The 25,038-nt window shown below is 30.8% G+C and overlaps 5 protein-coding genes across 6 annotated transcripts; all 5 read right to left on the bottom strand.

The window, feature by feature from the left end:
* Positions 1–863: 863 nt before the first annotated feature.
* Positions 864–1,877, bottom strand: LOC123202870. Its single transcript, XM_044619022.1, has one exon. It carries the CDS (start codon positions 1,875–1,877, stop codon positions 864–866), a length of 1,014 nt encoding a protein of 337 aa, XP_044474957.1.
* Positions 1,878–5,107: 3,230 nt separating this feature from the next.
* Positions 5,108–6,456, bottom strand: LOC123202869. The gene is made up of 2 exons (XM_044619021.1): positions 5,464–6,456; positions 5,108–5,353 (listed from the first exon to the last, which is right to left on the bottom strand). Exons 1-2 carry the CDS (start codon positions 6,454–6,456, stop codon positions 5,108–5,110), a joined length of 1,239 nt encoding a protein of 412 aa, XP_044474956.1.
* A 3,054-nt stretch (positions 6,457–9,510) lies between these two features.
* Positions 9,511–14,282, bottom strand: LOC123202724 (basic blue protein-like). Of its 2 annotated transcripts, XM_044618795.1 has the most exons (3): positions 13,775–14,282; positions 13,691–13,699; positions 9,511–9,851 (listed from the first exon to the last, which is right to left on the bottom strand). In XM_044618795.1, exons 1-3 carry the CDS (start codon positions 13,956–13,958, stop codon positions 9,661–9,663), a joined length of 384 nt encoding a protein of 127 aa, XP_044474730.1. In that variant the 5' UTR covers positions 13,959–14,282; the 3' UTR covers positions 9,511–9,660. The 2 variants fall into 2 exon arrangements, with proteins under 2 accessions (XP_044474730.1, XP_044474729.1); XM_044618794.1 differs by lacking the exon at positions 9,511–9,851 and having other exon boundaries at positions 13,331–13,699; positions 13,775–14,211.
* Positions 9,893–11,104, bottom strand: LOC123202723. Its single transcript, XM_044618793.1, has one exon. It carries the CDS (start codon positions 11,009–11,011, stop codon positions 10,013–10,015), a length of 999 nt encoding a protein of 332 aa, XP_044474728.1. The 5' UTR covers positions 11,012–11,104; the 3' UTR covers positions 9,893–10,012.
* An 8,743-nt stretch (positions 14,283–23,025) lies between the features above and the next one.
* Positions 23,026–24,330, bottom strand: LOC123203648 (transcription factor MYB117-like). The gene is made up of 2 exons (XM_044620090.1): positions 24,005–24,330; positions 23,026–23,849 (listed from the first exon to the last, which is right to left on the bottom strand). Exons 1-2 carry the CDS (start codon positions 24,159–24,161, stop codon positions 23,104–23,106), a joined length of 903 nt encoding a protein of 300 aa, XP_044476025.1. The 5' UTR covers positions 24,162–24,330; the 3' UTR covers positions 23,026–23,103.
* Positions 24,331–25,038: the final 708 nt, after the last annotated feature.

Here is a 25,038-nt window from a genome sequence, read left to right as displayed (position 1 = left end):
ATGCTAGAAAGAGGTTCGGGCTCTAAGTGGAGACTCATGTTTTCAAGATTGAACAGTCTTATAAGGGAGCTAATATTTGTTAAGGTGGAGATTGTTAAATAAAATATGGCTTATATTTGAAAACAATTCACTTAAAGTTCCAAAGTCGATGGAAAAGCGTTCCATCATTGCTGAACAACCATTCCATACGTTGTTTACAGCAAGAAACAATAATTCCAGAAGTTTTGTCATTGCCTGTTCCGGAAACATTCAAACCTTTTGAGGGAAGAACATAGCCATTTTGGAAAGAATGAGGTCGTTCCAAAGATAACGATTTGTTAAAAACAGAACGAGAAGGAAAATGAGTTCGTTCCATACAAAACAAGCTAGTTGGAGGTTGAAACGAGTGTTTCGGCACTTGGAATACTTGTTTCATCAAACAAGACTGAAAAGTTTTAGCTTGGATAAACTTATATTTTTGAGTTCCCTCATATGAAAGAAAACTTGGGCTATGCATTGAATCTTAAATTTACAGACTTTTCTATACAGAGTAATAAAAACAACTACTCCATAGACGTAGACACATTGTCGAACCGTGTAAATTCAGTGTATGCTTCGGTGATTGACTTTTGTCATATTTTTCCTTTTATTTAAAGTATCATTCAATCCAAGCTCTCTTTGAGGATATTAAAATTATAATTGACCGGGGCTATATAATTAGAAGGGCTGCAACGAGCACTGAAACAAGGAAATTGATTAACCATAACATATATGATAATCAAAATAATACATAAACATAAACATAACCATAACATATATGATAGTTCCCCCCACGTTGTGATGATGAGACTAATATTATTACAGGCCATAATATGATTCTTGACTTATACTTCAACTTGTTCAAGCTGGACATCCTTGGATTTCAAAGGAACATATTCTCCCAGATAAACATCCAGGTGATTCGATAGAGCCGATTTGTCAATATTCTCATGGTGATACGATTTGCAGACGAAGTAAATCACCGTTTGGATGACCAATCTGAGCACAATCAGCATAAAAAGCAACAAAAAACAAAGGATCCCATATGAAATCCTGCTCACCATGGCCACTCTCCCTCCGTGGACAACCATAAGCTGAAAAACAAATTGAATGATGGAGAGAGAAACAATCAACAAGAAGAAGATCAACGAAGTTACCACCATTTTTCCTTTAATCAAAGCTCGGCTCTTCATCATGGCAGCAAATCCGCAGGAGTCTTCTAAAACAGACACAACGCTGGCCAAATCCCAAATTATGGTCAAATAAAAAAGACCCACCAACCACAAGATGATAACAACCCAGAGAATTGGCATGACGAAGCTTGCATCGCCGTTTGATACCCACCAAAGAATGGCAGCTATAACTGCAAAATCGGTGACTAGGAAAATGAAGTATAAGAATAAAGCGACGAAACTGCAGATAAAAGTGACCATAAGTCGCTTCCAAACCTTGGGGACGACGCTCAAAACCTTCTTGAAACTCACTTCTTTGCCGGTGTAAATAGAGGCGACGGTATAAACGACGGCCGCCGTCGACAGGAGCGACAAGATGAGAGAGAAAGTAAAGTATGCAGCTTGGAAAAGCCGGAAATACATTATCTCAGAGGAAATCACCTGAGAAAGCTTGTTGTATCTCGAAGTCCCCGCTTGAGTTTCGATTAGCTGAATCTCGGTGCGGATGATTTTTCTTTTGAGGAGATTGGAGATCTCCATGTGGGCTAAGACGATGAAAGACAGAGGAAGGATTAAGGAAAGCGTAATTTGGCTGAAGATTTTTCTCCATCTGAAGATCAGTTTGTAGGCTTCTTTGCAGATGCCAAAGAGCCCCAGAAATTGCATCTCTTCTTGCTCTGTATCCATTCTTGAAATCAGATTCAACTCTTCTCTCTGCAAAATTCTGTTGCGAATAAGATGGATGAAAATGATCAGATAAGCTATAGAAGAAGGAAGTCAATGAATAATTCGATCGTAATTAAATAAAATTAAAGGGAAGACTAAGAAAATGACATGTTGGGTTTGATCAAAATGGACGGCGAAGACTAAGTCATTTTTCGTCAGGTCGTTCACGTCGATATTCAAATAAATTAAAGACTTGATGGGGACCAATTGTTTCTATATTTCAAAGTCTTCGTTGGAATCGAACCGAGTCAATACGCGCCAAAATTTTCTGCCGCATATGATAATGATCATGATTTATACCATAATCCCAACTTTTTTATACATGAGTTGATGTTTTTAAAGTTGCATCAAATAACAATTTGATAGTATGGGTGGTTTGATTTAACCAATGTTTATATAGATTAATAAGTGACCAGATCGATTAATTATTTAATAATAATATTTAAAACAATTTTATATATAATTAGACTTATTTAACTTAAAAATAAGTTTAGATTGATTTTATATATATATTCAAATGTGATTAATATGGTCTTGGGTTTATGTTTTTACAATAAATTTTTGAAAAAAAATTAATTTTTTTATATTCAAACAGTTAAACCCAGTTTTTAAGAGAATCAAACTGGTTTGGCTAATGATTAGATCAATCAATCCGATTTGATTTTTAAAATCATGATATAAATAGTATTATTTATATAACCAATAGATATAAATTTATATACAAATGATAATATGTCATAACGTGATTAAATATTATTTTTTTAATTAAAAACTATTTAATTATATAATAATATATTATTATTTATATATAAATTTATGGTTAGTATTTATCTGCATAATTCTATTATTGATATATTTACACTAATTGAAAACTCATAAAGGTTGATTTTTCCTTTTACTTTGTCCAAGGTAAAGATGATAACTTGGTACAAAATTAAAAGTCTCTTGGACAAAATCCCTGATTAAATTTCCCGACAAATTGAGCGTAAATTTGTGTAAAAATAATAATATATTATTATATAATTAAATAATTTTAAATCAATAATAAAATAATATTTAATTATATAATAATATATTATTATTTATATATAAATTTATATCTATTATTTATTTAACTAATGCTACTCTAAATCTTTGAACATTTTTTTTACAGTTGATTTTGAGATAATGAATGAGGTCATAAATTTTAAAAGTTATTCCAACTTTATTATGAAAATGTCATGAGTGTACTTTAGATTAAAGGTAATTAGTCAAAAGTGAAGAAATTTTATGGAATTTCCAAGAAGAAAGAGTAATCAACGTTTGCATGACAATTTGCTATTAATTTATTAAATACCAATAATTAAAATTAAATAATATATTATCACATTATTAGATGTTATTTTATTTTTAATTTAAAATCATTTAATTATGTAATAACATACATAAGTGAATGCACATTTGTATATTTAAAATAAGTACACATAACTTTAGGAAACATATAATTTTACTCATTAAAATTACTTATTCATTTTAAACATTGGAAAACCTTATTACTTTCTTTAGGCTAAAAGACTTATTTCCACCCAAGGTATAGTGAAATCTCAAATTCTCATCCTCTAACTTTCAAAAATTCAAACACTCACCCATAAACTAATATCTGTTAAATTGTTAAGTTAGGATTAAGGGTAAAATCATCATTTAACAAAAATATTTAAATTTTATATCATTTTACCCCTTTAATTTGAAAAACTAATAATTTATCCCCAAAATTAAGTTTTGAAAAAAGACATTTTCCCCCTACCTAGGGTTACCAATTTTGCCAGCAAATTTCCAGCCAACGATAGTCGATCTCTCTCCCTCCCGGTGTTGTCTCTCCCTTCAATGCTCAATATCTAACCGACGATGTTTGAATTCGATAAAATTCAGATGAAAAGTAAAAACTCTTTGTCCGGATTTTCATTATCTAGACAAAAATGGTCAATACAACGAGTCATCCTCCTCCAAACGAGGTTGATCTCCTTATCTAGACGTCATCATCGTCCAGACAAAATTGACTTTGTCTGGATGACGAAGATCCAGATGAATAGTTTTGACTCTTTGTTTAGATTCCACCAAATTTAGATGTCATCGATCAGATATTGAACACCAAAGGGAGAGACGACACTGGGAGAGAGAGAGATTAGTCATCATTGATTGAAAATTCATTGGTAAAATTCGAAAACCCTAGGTAGGGGGGAAATATCATTTTTCAAAACATAATTTTCAAAAAAAATTATTAGTTTTATAAATTAAGGTGATAAAATGATATAAATTTTTTTTATTTTTTAAATATTATTGTTAAATAATAATTTTACTCTTAACCCTAACTGAAAAATTTAATAGATTTTAGTTAATGAGTAAGTGTTTAAGTTTTTAAAAATTAAAAAATAAGAATTTGAGATTTTACAATACGTTGGGCGAGAATAAGTCTTTTGACCATTTCTTTATAATTGGCTCGTCTTTCAAGTGAAATAAATGAACAAATGTAAAAGGAGGTATGCCCATTTTAGAAGAGTTGAAATTATAACCCCTACTTCTATTTGGGCACCTTTATGCCCTTCTCAGCCTCTTCTCTAACCACAATCTCAATCCATCCATGTCGTAACAGAGTCCACCCTGTACTGTTTGTTTGTTTTTAAATCTTACAATTCCTTTTCTCGGATTTCATCTTTCAGCCTCTCAAATTCTAAATCAAGTTTGAGTCTTGACGTTAAAATTAATTGATGGGTAATTTTTATTATTAAAAAAATAGATTATTTCAAAAATTACTAATTATAAATAATTATTATATTTCATCTACATATTAATTAAAAATAGCATATTATTATCATAAAAAATTAATATGGATATAATAATAATAATAAAATCAAAATTATTTTTTATATACTCTATAATAATACTATTGATAATAATTTTTATTACTGTCAAAATAAACAAAATAATATTACTAATAAAGATAGATAATCACACAGTGGACCAAAGGCAGGCACCTAAAGATCTAAACAAGAAGATATGGTTGCATTACATAACCCAAATCCACCACAAAGATAATATGGAGAAAATGAAACAGAGTAACACTCAAAAAACTTGATATTTTGCAGTCACAACATAACAAAAACACTCTAATTAAAAGCAAGTAAACTAGAGATATGTGTAAGCCCATCATCAGATTATGCGGCATTAACAGCAATCTTCATCCCAGATTGACAGTGTCCAGAGAAGCTGCATAAGATGAAGTTTTGTCCCTTCACCAACTTGATCCGATCCTTGCCTGATTTAAACACTTTGGCACCCGCCGGAGCGGAGCAGCTGCTGTAACTTCCTCTGTTGACAGCCACCACATTGTGGATTGTTGGATCGTAGTTGAACAGTGTAAAAAGGTTCAAATCATGCTCGTAAATATCATAAAATCTTTCCTTAATTAATTGTCACTGACAAAACTTACAGGCATAGTGGATAGTTCCCACCACGTTGTGATGATGAGACAAATATTATCACAGGCAATAATATGATTCTTGACTTATACTTCAAATTGTTCAAGCTGGACATCCTTGGATTTCAAAGGAACATATTCTCCCAGATAAACTTCCAGGTGATTCGATAGAGCCGATTTGTCAATATTCTCATGGTGATACGATTTGCAGACGAAGTAAATCACCGTTTGGATGACAAGCCAGAACAAAATCAGCTTGAAGAGTAACAAAAAACAAAGGATCCCATATGAAATCCTGTTCACCATGGCCACTCTCCATCCGTGGACAACCAGATGCTGAAAAACTCTTCGAATGATGTAAAGAGAAGCATTCAGCTTGAAGAAGATCACCGAAGTCACCACCAATTTTCCTTTAATCAAAGCTTGGCTCTTCACCATGGCAGCAAATCCGCAGGACTCTTCTAAAACAGACACAACGCTGGCCAAATGCCAAATTATGGTCAAATAACAAGAACCCACCAAGTACAAGATGAAAATAACCCAGAGAATTGGCATGCCGAAGCTTGTATCGCCGATTGAGACCCCCCAAAGAATGACAACTAAAACTGCGAAAACGTTGTATGCGAAGAAAGCAACAAAAGTGCAGATAAAAGTGACCATAAGTCGCTTCCAAACCTTGGGGACGACGCTCAAAACCTTCTTGAAACTCAATTCTTTGCCGGTGTAAACAGAGGCAATGGTATAAACGACGGCCGCCGTCGACAGGAGCGATAAGATGAGAAAGAAAGTCATGTATGCAGCTTGGAAAAGCCAGAAATACGTTCTCTCAGCGGAAATCACCTGGGAAAGCTTGTTGTATCTCGAAGTCCCGGCTCGAGTTTCGTCGAGCTGAATCTCGGTGTGGATGATGTTTCTGTAGAGGAGATTGGAGATCTCCATGTGGGCTAAGAAGATGAAAGACAGAGGGAGGATTAAGGAAAGCGTAATTTGGCTGAAGATTTTTCTCCATCTGAAGATCACCTTGTAGGCTTCTTTGTAGATGCCAAAGAGCCCAAGAAATTGCATCTCTTCTTGCTCTATATCCATTCTAGAAATCAGATTCAACTCTTCTCTCTGCAAATTTCTGTTGCGAAGAAGATGGAAGAAAATGATCAGATAAGCTATAGAAGGAGGAAGTCAATGAATAATTTTATCGTAATTAAATAAATAAAATTATAGGGAAGATTAAGAAAATGACATGTTGTGTTTGATCAAAATGGACGGCAAAGAGCAAAGTCATTTTTCGTCGGGTCGTTCACGTCGATATTCAAAAACAAATTAAAGACTTGATGGGCAATTTTTTCTATATTTCTAAGTCTTCGTTGGAATCGAACCGGGTCAATACACTCCAAATTTTTCTAACCACATATATGATAATGATCACGATTGAACCGCAAACTTTAATTTTTTATATATGAGTCGATAGTTTTTTAAATTGGATCAAATAACAATTTAATAAAAAGGGTGATTTGATTCAATTAATAGTTAGATTGGTTAATTAATAATTAAATCGATTAATTATTTAATAAAAAATATTTATAAATTCTTTTTATAATTTATCATTAATGATATAATTTGATTTATTTAATTTTAAAAAAAGTTTAGTTTGATTGTATGTATATATATTCAAATGTGATAAATATGGATTTGGGTTTATGTTTTTATAATAAATTTAAAAAAAATTAATTTTTTTATTTTGAACTAGTCAAACCTAAGTTTTAAAAGAATCAAAAACAGTTTGATTAACGATTGATAATTCAATCAATTAGACTAATAAGTCTGATTTGATTTTTAAAACCATGATATAAGTAATATTATGTATATAATCAACAGACATAAATTTATATACAAATAATAACATATTATAATGTAATTAAATATTATTTAATCATATAATAATATATTATTATTTATATATAAATTTACGGTTATTTATGTACACAATTTTATTACCGATATATTTACATGAATTGAAAACTCATAATGGTTGATTTTTCCTTCTACTTTGTCCAAAACAATGAGTCCAAATTTGCGTAAAAATAATAATATATTATTATATAATTAAATAATTTTAAATGAATAATTAAATAATATTTAATCATATAATAATATATCATTATTTATATACAAATTTTTATATATGGAATGCTACTTAAATTTTTTAACACTTTTTTTTAGTTGATTTTGAGATTATGAATGAGATCATACATTTTTAAAGTTATTCAAACTTTATTCTAAAAATGTCATAAGTCTACTTTAGGATTCATGAAAAGCCTCTTGAAAGGAAATTAGGTCAAAAGTGAAGAAATTTTATGGAATTTCCAAGAAGGAGTAATTAACATTTGCATGACAGTTTGCTATTAATTTATTAAATATCCAATAATTAAAATTGAGTATTACTACAAAGTATCCACTTCGAGAACATAAATATATATATACTAATATGTGTCATCATATGATTGAATATTATTTTATTTTTAATTCAAAATTATTCAATCATGTGATGACATATGTAAATGAGTACACAATTGTATACTCAAAATGAATACACATAACTTTGGATACACATAATTTTATTGATTAAAATTATGTGTTCATTTTAAACATTGGAAAACCTGATTACTTTCTTGAGGCCAAAAGACTTATTCCCACCCAAGGTATAGTGAAATGTTAAATTTCCACTCTCAAACTTTCGAAAACCCAAATACTTACTAATAAACTAAAATATGTTAAATTTTTTAATTAAGGTTAAATGTAAAATCATCATTTAACAACAATATTTATAGTTTATATCATTTTACCCTCTTAATTTGGAAAACTAACAATTTCCCTCAAAATTAAGTTTTGAAAAGTGACATTTTCCCCCTACTTAGGATTTCCAATTTTGCAGGCGAATTTTCAGCCAAGATAGTAGATCTCTCTCCCTCTCGATATTGTCTCTCCCTCCGATGTTCAATATCTGATCGATAATGTTTGGATTCGATAAAATACAAATGAAGAGTCAAAACTTTTTGTCTTGATTTTTGTTGTCCAAATGAAGACGGTCCATATGAGGAGTCATTCTTCTCTAGACGAGGCTGATCTCCTTATCTGGACCATCATCGTCGTCCAGACGAAATCAATTTTGTTTGAATGATAAAGAGTTTCGACTCTTTCTCTGAATTTTGTTAAATCCAGATGTCATTGGTTGGATATTGAGCACCAAAGGAAGAGATAACACCGGGAGAGAGAGAGATCGATCATCATTGGCCAAAAATTCATTGGCGAAATTCAAAAACCCTAGGTAGGGGAAAAATGTCACTTTTCAAAACTTAATTTTAGAGAAAAATCGTTAGTTTTCTAAATTAAGAGGGTAAAATGATATAAATTTTTATTTTTTAAATGTTATTGTTAAATAATGATTTTACCTTTAACTTTAACTGAGAAATTTAACAGATTTTAGTTCATGAGTACTTATTTAAGTTTTTAAAAGTTAGAAGGCGAGAGTTTGAAATTTTACTATGCGTTCGTTGGGAATAAGTCTTTTGGCCATTTCTTTATAAGTGACTCAACCTTCAAGTGAAATAAATGAACAAATGTAAAAGGAGGTATGCTCATTTTAGAAGAATTGAAATTATAACCTCTATTTCTATTTGGGCACCTTTATGCCCTTCTCAGCCTCTTCTCTAACCACAATCTCAATCCCTCAGTGTCGTAAGCAAGCTAAAAAATGGAGAAGGGGAAGACGAAGGTTTAGTTTTCTTTAGTAGCACAGTCCACCCTGTACTGTTTGTTTGTTTGTTTTTAAATCTTACAATTCCTTTCCTCAGATTTCATCTTTCAGCCTCTAAAATTCTAAATCAAGTTTAAGTCTTATCGTTAAAATTAATTAACTGGTAATTTTTATTAATTATAAATAATTATTATATTTGATTGATATATTAATTAAAAATAAAAATATCATTGTCATAAAAAATTAATATATAAATAATATCAAGGTTATTTTTCATATTTATTATAATATTATATTGATAATAATTTTTTTTTATTATCAAAATAAATAAAATAATGTTAATAATAAAGATAGATACCCATAGAGACGACCAGAGGCACCTAAAGATCTAAACAAGAAGATATGGTTGCATTACATAACCCAAATCCAGCACAAAGATAATATGAAGATGATGAAAGCCACATATTTTGCAGTCACAACATAAACAAAACATTATTAAAAGCAAGTAAACTAGAGATATATAAAAGCCCATCATCAGATTATGCGGCATTAACAGCATTCTTCATCCCAGATTGACAGTGTCCAGAGAAGCTGCATAAGAAGAAGTTTTGTCCCTTCACCAACTTGATCCGATCCTTGCCTGGTTTAAACACTTTGGCACCCGCCGGAGCGGAGCAGCTGCTGTAACTTCCTCTGTTGACAGCCACCACATTGTGGTTTGTTGGATCGTGGTTGAAACAGTGTAAAAAACATTCAAATCATTCTCGTAAATATCATAAAATCTTTCCTTAATTAATTGTCACTGACAAAACTTACAGGCATAGTGGATAGTTCCCCCCACGTTGTGATGATAAGACAAATATTATTACAGGCAATAATATGATTCTTGACTTATACTTCAAATTGTTCAAGCTGGACATCCTTGGATTTCAAAGGAACATATTCTCCCAGATAAACTTCCAGGTGATTCGATAGAGCCGATTTGTCAATATTCTCATGGTGATACGATTTGCAGACGAAGTAAATCACCGTTTGAATGACAAGTCCGAACAAAATCAGCTTGAAAAGTAACAAAAAACAAAGGATCCCATATGAAATCCTGCTCACCATGGCCACTCTCCATCCGTGGACAACCAGAAGCTGAAAAACTAATTGAATGATGCAAGAAGAAACAATCAGCACGAAGAAGATCACCGAAGTCACCACCATTTTTCCTTTAATCAAAGCTTGGCTCTTCACCACGGCAGCAAATCCGCAGGACTCTTCTAAAACAGACACAACGCTGGCCAAATGCCAAATTATGATCAAATAACAAGAACCCACCAAGTACAAGATGAAAATAACCCAGAAAATTGGCATGCCGAAGCTTGTATCGCCGATTAAAACCCACCAAAGAATGAAAACTAAACCTGCTAAAAAGTTGTATGCGAAGAAAGCAACGTAACTGCAGATAAAAGTGACCATAAGTCGCTTCCAAACCTTGGGGACGACGCTCAAAACCTTCTTGAAACTCACTTCTTTGCCGGTGTAAATACAGGCGATGGTATAAACGACGGCCGCCGTCGACAGGAGCGACAAGATGAGAAAGAAAGTAAAGTATGCAACTCGGAAAAGCCACCAATACGATCTCTCAGAGGAAATCACCTGAGAAAGCTTGTTGTATCTCGAAGTCCCCGCTCGAGTTTCGTCTAGCTGAATCTCGCTGTGGATGATTTTTCTTTTGAGGAGATTGGAGATCTCCATGTGGGCTAAGAAGATGAAAGACAGAGGAAGGATTAAGGAAAGCGTAATTTGGCTGAAGATTTTTCTCCATCTGAAGATCAGCTTATAGGCTTCTTTACAGATGCCAAAGAGCCCCAGAAATTGCATCTCTTCTTGCTCAACATCCATGCTTGAAATCAGATTCAACTCTTCTCTCTGCAAAATTCTTTTGCGAAGAAGATGGATGAAAATGATCAGATAAGCTATAGAAGAAGGAAGCCAATGAATAATTTGATCGAAATTAAATAAAATTATGGGGAAGATTAAGAAAATGACATGTTGTGCTTGATCAAGATGTACGTCAAAGACTAAGTCATTTTTCGTCGGGTCGTTCACGTCGATATTCAAAATAAAGACTTCATGGGGCAATTTTTCCTATATTTCTAAGTCTTCGTTGGAATCGAACCGATCCATACGCTCCAAAATGTTCTACCACATATGATGATGATAATGATTTATACCCTAACCCAATTTTTTTATATATGAGATGATGTTTGTAAAACTGGATTGAATAATAATTTGATAAAAATGATGATTTAATTTAATCAATAATTAGACCGATTAATTAATAGTTAGATTGATTAATTATTTAATAATAATATTTAAAAAAAATTATGTACAATTCACATATATATATTTAAATATAATAAATCTGGTTTTGGGTTTATGTTTTTATAATAAATTTTTGAAAAAAAATTAATTTTTTTTATATTAAACCAGTCAAACTTAGTTTTTAAAAGAATCAAAATTTGGTTTAGTTAGTGATTGGCAATTTAATCGATCAGACCAATCAATCTAATTTTATTTTTAAAACCATAATATAAATAATATTATATATAAAACTAATAAATATAAATTTATATACAAATAATATATAATTAAATATTTTTTTAAATAAAAATTATTTAACAATGTAATAATATATTATTATTTATAAATAAATTTATAATTGCTATTTTTATACAAAATTGTTGAAATATTTACATTAATTCAAAACTCGTAGAGATTGATTTTTCTTTTTACTTTGTAGAAAATTAAGTCCCTTGGACTAAATCCCTGATTAAAAATATTACCCAGAAAGAGAAACAAATGGACCAGGCCGCAGTGGGATAAAGACTTAAATCTTTCAACAAAATTATGTGCCCAAAACAATGGGTGTAAATATGTGGGTAAATAATAATATATTATTATATTATTAAATAATATTTAATTATACGATAATATATTATTATTTGTATATAAATTTATATTTATTATTTATATATATATATATATATGTTATTCTAAATCTTTTAACACGTTTTTTTTTTTTATAGTTGATTTTGAGATTATGAGTGGGATCATACATTTTAAAAAAATGAACAAATTAATTGATGGGTAATTTTTATTATTAAAAAAATAAATTATTTCAAATATTATTGATTATAAATAATTATTATATTTAATTGATATATTAACTGAAAATATGATATTGTTGTTATAAAAAGTTAATATAAATTTAATAATAACAAAATCAAGATTATTTTTTATTTTTATTATAATATCACTATTGATAATAATTTTTTATTATTGTCAAAACAAACAAAATAATATCAAAAATAAGGCCAAATGGCTATTCCCCTCCCTTCCCTAAAGATTTAGTGTGTGTTTTAAACTCACACCGACAAAATTTAAAAAACTAGAAGTCCCAACTATATGCTAATTTATGTTAAAAGAGGTAAAAGTAAAATCGTTATTTTATTAATAATATTAAAAAATATATAAAATTAATTATGTTTTTCCCCTATAGTTTTTAAAAATTAACAATTTCACCCTTACCTAAAGTTTTCTAACTTTCATAAATAACATTTTTCTCTCCAAAACCTAAAGATTATTTTTCAACAGACGACAACACTTCAACCTATTATCTCATCTACCACTAGATCTTCGTCAATTTTAGACTAATCGATGAAGACGCATTGATTCGCTTGAATTGATGAAATCTTCATCGATTTCAAACAAATTGACGAAGATGCGTTTTTAGTGAGTCATCTAGAAGTTTCGAAGAGATGAAGAGTGATCGATGAGATGGTGGGTTGAAACACTGTCTCCGGTGGTCAAAGATGGTGATCAGAGAGTCTTTGAAAAATAAATCCTAAATTTTAAGAAGAAAAATATTACTTTTAAAAGTTAGAAAACTTTAGACAATAATAAATTTGTTAGTTTTTAAAACTGTAGAGGAAAAACATAATAAATTTTATATTTTTTAATATTATTAATGAAATAACGATTTCACTCTTATCACTTTTAGTAAAAGTTAGTTCATAACTAAGACTTCTATTTTTTCAAATTGTGTGGGTGTGATTTGGGCGTTTGGGGCGGGGGAGGGGGTGGGGAAATAGTCCTAGTCCTTCGGCCTTAATAATAAAGATAAATAATCATACAGTGGACCAAAGGCACCTAAAGATCTAAACAAGAAGATACGGTTGCATTTCATAACCCAAATCCACCACAAAGATGATATGAAGAAGATGAAACAGAGTAACACTCAAAACTACATATTTTGGAGTCAAAACATAACAAAAACACTCTAATTAAAAGCAAGTAAACTAGAGATATGTGTAAGCCCATCATCGGATTATGCGGCATTAACAGCAATCTTCATCCCAGATTGACAGTGTCCAGAGAAGCTGCATAAGAAGAAGTTTTGTCCCTTCACCAACTTGATCCGATCCTTGCCTGATTGAAACACTTTGGCACCCGCCGGAGCGGTGCAGCTGGTGTAACTTCCTCTGTTGACAGCCACCACATTGTGGCTTGTTGGATTGTAGTTGAACACTGTAAAAACATTCAAATCATGCTCGTAAATATCATAAAATTTTTTCTTAATTAATTATCACTGACTAAACTTACCAAGAATATCTCCAGCTTTAAAGCTCTTTCCTTTGGGCCAGTTAACCACGTTAAAACTCCAACCACCGGCGCCTCCCACAGTGTAGGTAGCGGCATGAACGTCTTCAACAGAAACCAGCAGCAGGCATAGCACCACTGCTGCATAAAACATGGCAAGATTTGCACTGTCTCTTCCCTGAGACATTTTCTTAGCTGAGCTTGGTTTTTTAACTAAGAGAACTTTCAGGACAGCTCTACTTGGTAAAGATCTGCAAACCCATATGTGCTTTTATAGTGGGGAAAGAAGCAACTTAAGCTGATAAAAATTGAAACATGGACAAACCCAACCCAAGGACAAGACGGTGACTTTAATGGATATTTAATTGATTCATTTTAGGCCAACAACCCACAAATACACGATGAGGTGATCTTAAATTGACTAGACAGGGATAAAAATGATAGTGCGCTTTAAAAGAGCCGAGTTCTGTGCAGATGAAAGTGGAATGTGATTGCGTAATATCGTAATGGGTATGTGGATAATCCAGGGAAAGTTGGAGCTATGCTTATCTAAAGTGTACTGATAGCATTATCTAAAAAGTGGTGCACAGTAAGTAATCATAGCTCACGCTCACGCACGCCATAGTTAGCCCACCCGTGAATTTCATTTGATTGTATTGTCTCATAGTTTTTAGGCCAATAATGGAAGAACCGTCCCGTGAATAAATTTTCTTACTGATTTATAATTCGATCAATTTGATTTAAAAATTAATTAATTAAATTTATTATTTAATTATAATAAATAAATTTTATTTAAAAATTTATAAAAAATAAAATCAATCAAAATACTTATACTTGTAAAGGTTATAACACATCCTTTTAAAAGAATAATTATTCATTTAATTTTAATGAAACAATTAAAATAAAAAAAATTTCAACCTCATGATATTAAAAAAAATTATAATTCTGTAAATTATCATTTATAAAAGATATTTTAATAAACATGAGATTTTTTTCTTTATTTTATTTTATTTTATTTTGGAATTTATTTTTTTTTATGAACCTTTAAAAATTCATCCAATCTAATAAAAACTAATTAAAATTTCAAAATTTTGATCAAATCTAATTTTAACCAATTCATCCAATTAAATCTGATTTTGATCAAATTTGATTACATCAATAAAAAACCCACTTTTTTATATTAACCAAATTGAATTTAAAATCGGTTTCAAGTTCATCAAATTGAATCAATCGAACCAATCCAATTTTAAAATCATTGTTTTTATCCTGTAGCCAGACCAAGACAAACAAGTTCAATTTCATCCCGACAAACTGCAACTGCAAACGGGTCCCCTGTTCCTTTTCTGTTATTTAGATCTAGATCTATATTTTTTATTGTCAGGAATAACATAATCACAACATAATTTCTAAGCTTCCCTGTCTTTGTAAAAATTTTCCGATGACATTGAATTTTATTTTCTTTTTATTTTTAACATGAAGGACCAAACGATACACTACACTAGGGGAGCATTTGGTTGAAAGGTTTAAAAATTATTTTAGTAATTTATTTTTTATTATTTATATTTATATTAGGGAGTATTTGGTTGAAAGATTTAAAAATTATTTTGATAATTTATCTTTTATTATTTTTATCACTAATAATAAAATATTTCGATACTCTTCTATTACTAATGATGATGTAATATATAATATAAAATATAATCATCTTAGGTATCAAAACGTTAATAAGATAATTTTAATTTTATTATAATTATATCTCAATTTATTAATTTTTTAAGACAAAAATAATATAATTTTTAATTAATATAATAAATAACATAAAAAAATTTTAGAATAATTATTTTTAAGAGAATTTAAATAAAAAAATATATTAATATTTTTTTATTACTTCTAATCAAATACAATAATTATATATATTTACTTAATTTTATCAAATATAATAATAACCAACTGAATTTAAGTAAAAAATGTAGCTCGTGCATTAGTCCTAGCCACAAGAAAAGGGTCAGTCACCAATAGCACGCCTAGCAGATGCTACTTTGCAGCATGCTCCTCTGTAGGTATAACCTGATGTAGGATGCGTGAGCACAGTAGTGAAGAAGTCATGTATTTTCAGACCCCTTAATTGACAAGAATGAACCATATCTAACAATCCAGAAAATCTAGGAGAATGGCTATTTTAACTACTCCAACAGGCTTTGGAGGTTTCAACTAAGAAACTAAAGTATTTTGGTAAGATCGGTTGAAATCACATTCAAGGAGTTAAATAAGTACCTGTTTGCCACGCATGTGTCCTAGTTGTGCAAGCCAAGCAGGAAAAAACAAGCACAGTAAGTAATATGCTAAACAGAGATTACAAAGAAATCATTATTTGTTCCCAGCTTAATCTAATATGAAAAGGATTAAACTTACAACACTTCTTTGGCCATGCCTGCTATTAGAAAGAAAGTAAAACAAAATTAGTTGATAAATTTACTTTACTGGATAAACCAGTTGATAAATTTTCAAGAAAAGAAACAAAAAAAGGCCTAAGAATGTCATAATATTGCAGGAAAATGACATGAGGGTGATAGGGAGGAAAGCATTGCAACGTTGAAGACACAAGCTAAAGGTAATAGGAATGATGTAGCAACCAATGATAATATGTCATATGGCGTGGCAGCCAAAGATGATATGACACATGCTTGGTGATGTGTTTGCTTGATAAAACATGATGAGGAGACTTGATTAAGTGGAAATTCTTGTGAAGAGAGCAAGAGAATTCATTTGGAGTCTAGTTTCCTAGTTGTTATGGAATTTTTTAAGTTTTTAAAGAGTCATAATGTATTTAGACCTATTTAATGTTTAGGAAAGTTAATTTTAATTAAAAGTTTATACTTTAGAATCCTAGTTCTATTAAGAGTTGTTTTCTTAAAGGATAACTCCCTAGAGTTTTAATCTTAGTCAAATTTGAGTTTTCTATTAGTAGAGTTAGGTTTCTATTTTAATTAGGAGAATTACTAGTTCAGAAAACCCACCCTGCAGTATCTTTTTTTCTCAACCACAACCAGCAACACAAATGTTATTATGATAATAATCAGTTTCCACAACACAAATACACAGATTAACAAGTAAACTCAATAGCCTTCATTAATCCATTTCCAACTACAATCTCTAGATCAATTTTCCATTACAATGGAACAGTAAAAATCAACAAAAGTATGGCTACATTGAAATGGAATAACAAAACACTCATTAATCAGGCTATCCAAGAGGTTGAATCTCTCCCTGAAATTCCTAACTTTCAAGAGGCTAGATCCTCTCCCTAATTCATGCAGAGCTGCCAAGAATTTTCCAGAAAAATATCATCCCCTCTTCTCTATTGTAGACTCCTTTTTATACTGCTACATAGTCCCCATTTCACCCCTTTTCATCAACTTCCCATGTGGCCCCTGATTATGCTTCAATAACAACTTTTCCACCTCACTACATAGCCTTGATTCTGCAGTTTGAGCCTGATCTTTATTCTTGTGCACCCATGATCCTATCACTCTTCTTCTTTTTTTTTTTTTTTTTTTAAATAGAGTGTGATGAATCGACCTACCTTCTTCTTGTTTGTGGCGAAAAACTTATCAAACAATGGTTACTAGTTCTTCTTCTTCTTGGTTTTTGTTTGATCATAGATCCAAACCCTATAACTATCCCTAAATCCTTACAAACATTACCGTAATTAACCACACACACAAACTTTGATTCTTGGCACATCACACAACTAGGCATGCATTCAGAATTGACTTCATTACTAATATCTTATCCAAGATTTGCTTTAGCAAAATCAATAGAAATTTCATTAATTTGAACTGGTTATCTCTAACCCCTATTTAAACAGTTTGCATGATGGGTATCCCAATGAGGTACTTAATATGGGTACTGTAAACTGGCACATCAGATTCCATTTTGGCAGCTATTTACATGATGATGGATAGAGAGAGAAAATGGTCCTATTTGGAGTTGCTTAGCAGTGCTAGTACGATATTGGGAAGAGAAGTTGGTGAAATGCAGAGCAATAGTGGAACTAGGTTCCAAATTTCTAATATTGTCCAACTTTATGGTTCATAGAATCTAGTCACCTTTGGCTGCTATTGTCACCCCATCAGAGCAGTCAGGTGTTAGATCACTTAGATCTGAGTACACAGTTGATTCTTTGATTTAGTCTTCCACACAGGTGACAATTAAGAGGAGTCTAATTTGAGCTGTCAAACTCCTTGCATTCTGCTGTTTCATACACATGGCAGTTCCTTGAGCTTAGCTCTTCCCATCTAGGAGCTAAGTGTAAACCCTAAACTCCATCACTAGCATATTAGCGACAGACAATAAGCAATCACTAGAGTAAGTTACTATTGTTTTGGAAAGTATGAGGATCAAATTCTACCATAATATCCATAACTCTTTATACCAAGTATCTGGTCAATTTTTTGAGGGAGTGGAAGTCTAGCACCCTAAACTCCATGGCTTGCATCTTTCGAAACACTATCTAACTAAGCTGATATCTCACTGGAAATTAGCCAGAACCATCCAAAATTTCATCATAATTTCAGGGCGAGCTTTTAATAGCTGTCAAGTTGGCAAAACTATGCTACTGCCCTTCTAAATGAATGTCTGTAGCAATATCACTAATTTCATGATCCGCATTTCATTTATGATGGAATTTTTCTTAGACAGAGTTGGGCTATTACACTGAGAACAAAATTATTCCTCCCACAAGGGTAAGACTGCACAAGGCATTCATTAGTAGAAACATAGCTATGAAGCAAGGTCATCTTCAATTATAAGGGTTAATTTGGACAGCCAGGACTGATGCCAAATAGCAGAGCAGTACCTCAAGAAAGCAGTCAGCAGCACCAGCTGCAATCAAGTCCTTGATGGAACTCTGAACATTAAAGAGCATTGCCACCACCATTATCTGAAGCAAAAAATAATACAACCAGTGAAGTCTTGAAAGTGCATCCCAGCACAGGCAATAGTTATAACTGTACTCATTCACGTATCAGCTTATAGTTCCATCCATCAAAACCTCTTACACTAATCAGCTAATGCTTGAACCGAACGTGAAAAAGACACTTCCATATTTATCAACCACAAAAATCCATGGGCTAATCAACAAATATAAAAGGTTCCCCTAATGACACAGGTTAAGGTAGACTCCTAGCTTATCATGCAACAATCCAATTTTTTATACTGATGCACATTTATTATATCAAAGGAATAAGATTCTCAGTCCTTCTAGCATTGTTTGAGCTTTACATGTCTATTTATATATTCTCATCATTAGCAATGTGCAATTTTCAGCACATTAATATACGTTTTAATAATCAAATGTAGCTAGATTTTTGCCCTTCCAAAACTCATTAAGCCAAGTTCCTTCCATAACACAATTTAGGCATCAATGCTTCCACAGCTCACAATCAAATCGACTACCTTCAAATTAAATAATCCTAATTTCTGATACTAAGAATAGACCATGTAAAAAAAAAATGTAACAGTAACAAAAACGATAATTTTTTGCAGAATTTACAAAAATTTACCAGCATCAGCAACAATCGGGGATCATCGGAGCAGTAGCACACACACACAGCTAGCCGTCGCTGCAATTTCCGGAGGCCTAGACACCAAAATACACGATTTTAATTTTCAGTTTTGAAATACAGTAAAATAGAAAAAAGATGCGCACGTTAGCAAGAAAAATTCAGGTTTGCCGAGGGGAGAGACGAAGAAAGCGTAGCCGGAAATAAAACCGGCGTGGAATCCCGATGTCTCCACAATAGCAGCGGAGAGCGCGTCGTAACAACCTGGCATCAATGCAATCTCTTCATCCTCGATCAGACTGTGTATGCGCGTTTGCATTCTAACCGTCGGATAAGCTGACTTGGTGTTACTTCCGTGACAGGAGTTTGACCGGAAATTGGAGGACGGTGCATAAGTTGTAAAGAAGTGAAGGAGGTTTGAGTAGCATCATCATCATCGCCATTGCGATGAGCTAGCGAGCAAGGGAGAAACGGAGAATAGCGGAGAGTCCTTTCAGGGGTTTTGTGACTTTAAACTAGAAGTCGTTGGGAGATTACGCGCCACGAAGGCACCTGTGTGCTGTGAAAGTACTTTTATGTTTACCAAGATCGTGCCGTTTTGGATAAGAAAGAGGGTTTAAATATTTGAATAATTTAAACCATTTTTTTTATAATCAATAGTCTATCTTAATTAATTTTAAATTAAAAATAAAATAATATTTAATTATAATAAATAATTATTTATATATAAAATTTTATATATTATTAATAGACATAATTTTATTATAAATAATTTTATATTAAATCAAGAAAAAAATGAGTAAGGCTTTTGGTTTATGCATTAAAACATTACTATGTAATGTATTTTTTATTATTGTCATTAATTTGTTTTATTAGTTAGATAATAAAAAATTTAATAATATAGTAGATAATATAAAAAATAATCTAATTATTACATTCATATTAGATATTAAAATATTATTAAATTAATTTTAATTATGTTACAATTATATATTTATTTATTAATTTTTATGGCAAAAATAATCTTATTTTGAATTAATTTAATAAATAATATAAAAATATTTTAAAGTAATTATATCTAAAGATACTTAAGTAAGATAATATTTTAATATTTTTTATTATATTTAACCAAATATAATAATTATTTATAGTTATTTATTTTTTCAGATTTTATCAAATATAATAATAATTTATATCTAGTAATATCTTAAATAATAAATCTTTTTAGTTTCTTTCATTTAAAAAAAAAACGTAAACCAAACACACTTGTAGTAACGTTTGATAGGGAATTTTAATATTAATCTATAGGAGGGTTTAGTTGAAAGGATAAAAAATTTTTCTGTTAATCTATTTTTTATTATTTATAATATTTTATTAGTTCATAAATAATAAAATATTTCAGTGATTTTTTATTACTTATGATAATGTGGTAGGTAATATAAAGAGTAATCTAATTACCTATTTCACCTTAAGTATTAAAAAATTATCAAAGTAATCTTGACTTTGTTATATTTTTATTTTTACTTATAACTAGAGATATTTTAACTAACAGATAACTTATTAGTTCAATTTAATAGAAAGTTATCCTTTTTCAATATAGAAATGAGACTAGGATGGAAAATAATTGAACAGTCGATCATCACCTCTAGTCTACAAATATCAATCCACATGCCAAGTTATTTGTCGCTACTCTTATATATTATTAATTTCAGTAAAATTAAATGATCTATTTTGAATACACAAAATAGGTGTATAATTAATATATCATAATGTGATTAGATGATTTTAAATTAAAAATAAAAAAATACTCAATCATATAATAACACATTGTCTGTATACTTATTTTGTATGATCAAAATATATACATGTAACATTGCTGTATCAATTTATTAGATGCCTTGACAAGTTTGGTCTAGCCGAAGCTTTTCCGCATGGCAATATATATATATAGCACGACACATGGGTTTGATGAAGGGTACAAGCAACAAAATCTCAGGGGCGACAAGAAAGGTTAGGTTGGTAGCCAGGTCTGTTTTACCAAATGTCAAAAACTCATTGTATTTTTAATTTGAAAACATTTTAACTAATCGCAGGTCATGCAAGTTACTTAATTATTCACAAGTTAACTCTCACTCAAACTTGAAATTTCAAACGTGGTGGCTATCATTCAATGAATATCAGGTGAGAAAATACATTTCTTACACAATCCATGTTCCTCCTCAGATGATACTCATAATAATATTTACAATATAGAATAACAAAAACTTCACAAATTATTGAAGAAATTGAGAGTCAGTTTCTAGTATTTTATGTTATTATATCAGGGACGATATATTAAAATGATACCGCTCACATCATCGACCAAAAAGTTGAATTATTTAACCTTTTTTTTCTTATTTCATTTGGTTTCCATGTTCATGTGCTCGATTTCAAGAACTTGAATGTACATCAATGTAATTAGAGCTGACAATTTTTAATACGATCTGTTAATCTGATATAATATGATAAGAAAAAAGTTATACGGGGATTGAGTTTTTTTTTTATAAAATATTTATTTTGAGTCAATCCAATATTATTTAAAACTAAGTTAAAAAGTGTTAGGGTTAACTCGAAAATAACCCAAACTGAGTGGAATGTTTAGAGATTTGTTACTTTATAGAATTTATTAGAAATAAACTATAGAAATGTTGTAGAATAATATCAACAGTTATTAAAATCTTTACCCATTGTATAAAGTTGTATTTTTATATAATTGTAATTATTTTTATTATTCTTTATTTTTATTTAAACATTTTATTTTATTATTCAATAGTGTGAATATGATTTGATTAATAAGATTATTATCATGTTTTAAAAGTCTTTGTATGTAATTTTTAGACCTTTTATAAATAAGATAAAATATTACATAGTGTGTTTTATTAATATTAACTTGAGATAATTTGATGAATTAATTAAAATGTTGAAATCACCTATGAAAGTGAAAATAATACACAATTTTGGATCAATTTAGGTTATATCGGGTTAACAAGAAAATTAAAATACTGGGTTAGACTCAAACTAATACGATACAAATATAATCTAACAACATGAAGCGTCATGTCTGAATAGAAGGCCATCCAGAATTGACTGTTCCAAAGACAAATAAAGTCTTTGTTGAATTCTTGTCACACAGTAATTTTCAAACATATTCAGAGAATAATTTAAATGCCCTAACAGTTTTAGAATGTATCTCACATCGTAATTCCTACCATATTTCTTGCACGGTATAATTAGGATTATAATTCAAAGTAATTACCTCATTTCAAGCTATTAAACATAGAAATATTGTTCACAAGCAAATGAGTATAGAGCTTCAATAGACAAGAATAAGACTTTCCTGCTGTACTATGTTGGAATTCGTGTATATTACTATGAGAAAATGAAAGATAAATTCGACCCCATATTAATTACTGATCGTTTTCAATTTTGTTCCAGCAACCAACCATAGGTGGAGAGTTAAGACCGCCATGGGAACAAAATTCAAAGAAGAGTCATCACACTTCTGACAGTACTTCTCTTCACACACATTTACTGGTAAAACATTCATGACAGTTAATGATTTCTCTTCTGCAATTCATTTAAGGCATTGATAAGAAATCTGAAACTTAGGCTTCGAAATGAGTAATATTCTAGACGTTGAACAAGACAAAATTGAAGCTAAATGAAACTACTTTAATATTAATTTATATGAGAGAAATTAGTTAAATAAAACGATGGATGTTTTTGTGATCAAGAAGGGATACCCACACCGAGAAAATCTATGAAAGGAACAGTCTTGTGATGAATAGATTCGTCTCCTTGAGCTTGCTGAACTGCACTCACTCTCATGGAGTTATCTGAAAATTTAATGAGCTCCTTCTTTTTCCCATGGCTTTCATAATCAAGATGATCACCAACACTAAAAGAACCAAATGGACTAACGATTCTCCTGTTGTTTGTGAATCCAATTATAGAACTAGAACTACGAACTGAAGAACTTGAATAGTAATTAGAAGTAGAAGTTAAATAATCTCTTCCTTCTTTTTTTTTAAACTCCACTGCTGAAGATGAAATATTACTGTTTGAAGTTGCAACCATTGGCGGGGCGAAAGTCCAAGAAAGCTGAGAAACAGCAGGTGAGGCTGCAAACCCGATATTTCTTGAGCTAATAAACATGTCCTGGGGTCTTAATTTTCTTGAAATATGATTATTGCTAAAATGATCGAAATTGATATCGTTGGAGCTGCTAAGACTTTCTGAATAAGTTCTCTTTCCGCATAGCTTTGATTGTTCTCTTTGCTTTCTTGCCATTATAACATGCCAGTGATTCTTCACAGCATTATCGGTTCTTCCTGGAAATAATCTGGCGATTAATGCCCATTTGTTTCCATGAATTCGATGAGCAGCTAGAAGTCTTTCTTCTTCCTCTTCTGTAAATGGTCTTCTGTTGATTCTGGGGTCAAGCTGATTAAACCACCTTAATCTACAACTCTTCCCTGCAATTAATAAACAAAAACCCAATCCAACACTTAGAATTCTTAATAAATAGAGAAATTTTATCCTTGTTATCTTTTTCTTTTATGAAGAAAACAAAATTACTGATAACAAGAGAAATAGATCGAGATGGTGCATATGAATATATGAAATCTACCTGATCTTCCTTGGAGCTTCTCAGCAATAGAATTCCAGTTTTGAGCACCGTATTGTTCAACAAGTTGGCGGAGTTTTTCATCTTCAGCGGGTCTCCAGTGGCCTCTAGGGCAAGTCTTGGTGGCATCATCACCAGAAGCAGCTCCAGAATCGTCCATGGAGATTGAAACAACCAGCGCAGCTAGCTGAGCAGCAGTGAATTATTTGTCATCAAGTAATTAACACAAAAGGAGAAGTAGTCCCTAAGAAGAGATATATAGAAGAAGAAGAAGAAGAAGAAAATGAGCACCACCAGAATAAGAAAGTGGGGTTGGTTTAGGGTTGTGGATGGCAAGTCACTTTTGTTGGTTTTACACGACACATTAACCCTATTTCATATATATAATTTGTATATCCACTAACCTTTCTTTCTTGTTATACAATTGCCCCATGAATCAACTTCTCTATCACATTCTTAGCTCCCAACTGTTCATTCTTAATATTCTTTTTAGCTTTTCTTCTATATAGCTTTGCCTTTTCAAGCCATATTGGAATTACGTTAACTCCAAACTATAGAGATTTGGGTACCTCAAGATTACCATTAAAGGGACAGCTCTCCTATTGCAAAGCTTACTTCCTTCCTAATTCCTTTAATTAACAACGTACCTAGCTTTCATTAATTAATATTTGTGTTAATCTCATTAATTAATTATCAAATAAATAATTTCTATATGCAAAATTAATTTGGACTTGGCTCATCAAATATATCACTACAAAAAAAAAAAAGACGTTAACGAGAAAAAAAAAATGAGCAGATAATATTTAATCGTTATAAGTATTTTTTTTATGATTTTAGCGACTAATTATTTATATTATCAATAAAATCAAATAAATTTATAATTTTAATAAAGAAAAACTGATCATTAAAAATTTATTTTTACTCATTAAAAAGTTTTAATTATAAAAAAAATTATATTATCATTTATTGTTATAGTTTTTCTCATTAAAAATTATCAACGAGAATAAAGTATTTTTCCCTTTGTTAATGTTCTTTTT

The sequence above is a fragment of the Mangifera indica genome, chromosome 19, assembly GCF_011075055.1.
Source record: "Mangifera indica cultivar Alphonso chromosome 19, CATAS_Mindica_2.1, whole genome shotgun sequence".
NCBI classification, from domain to species: domain Eukaryota; kingdom Viridiplantae; phylum Streptophyta; class Magnoliopsida; order Sapindales; family Anacardiaceae; genus Mangifera; species Mangifera indica.
The sequence above is the reverse complement of the archived record's forward strand: the minus strand, read 5'-3'. Positions and strand labels throughout refer to the sequence as shown.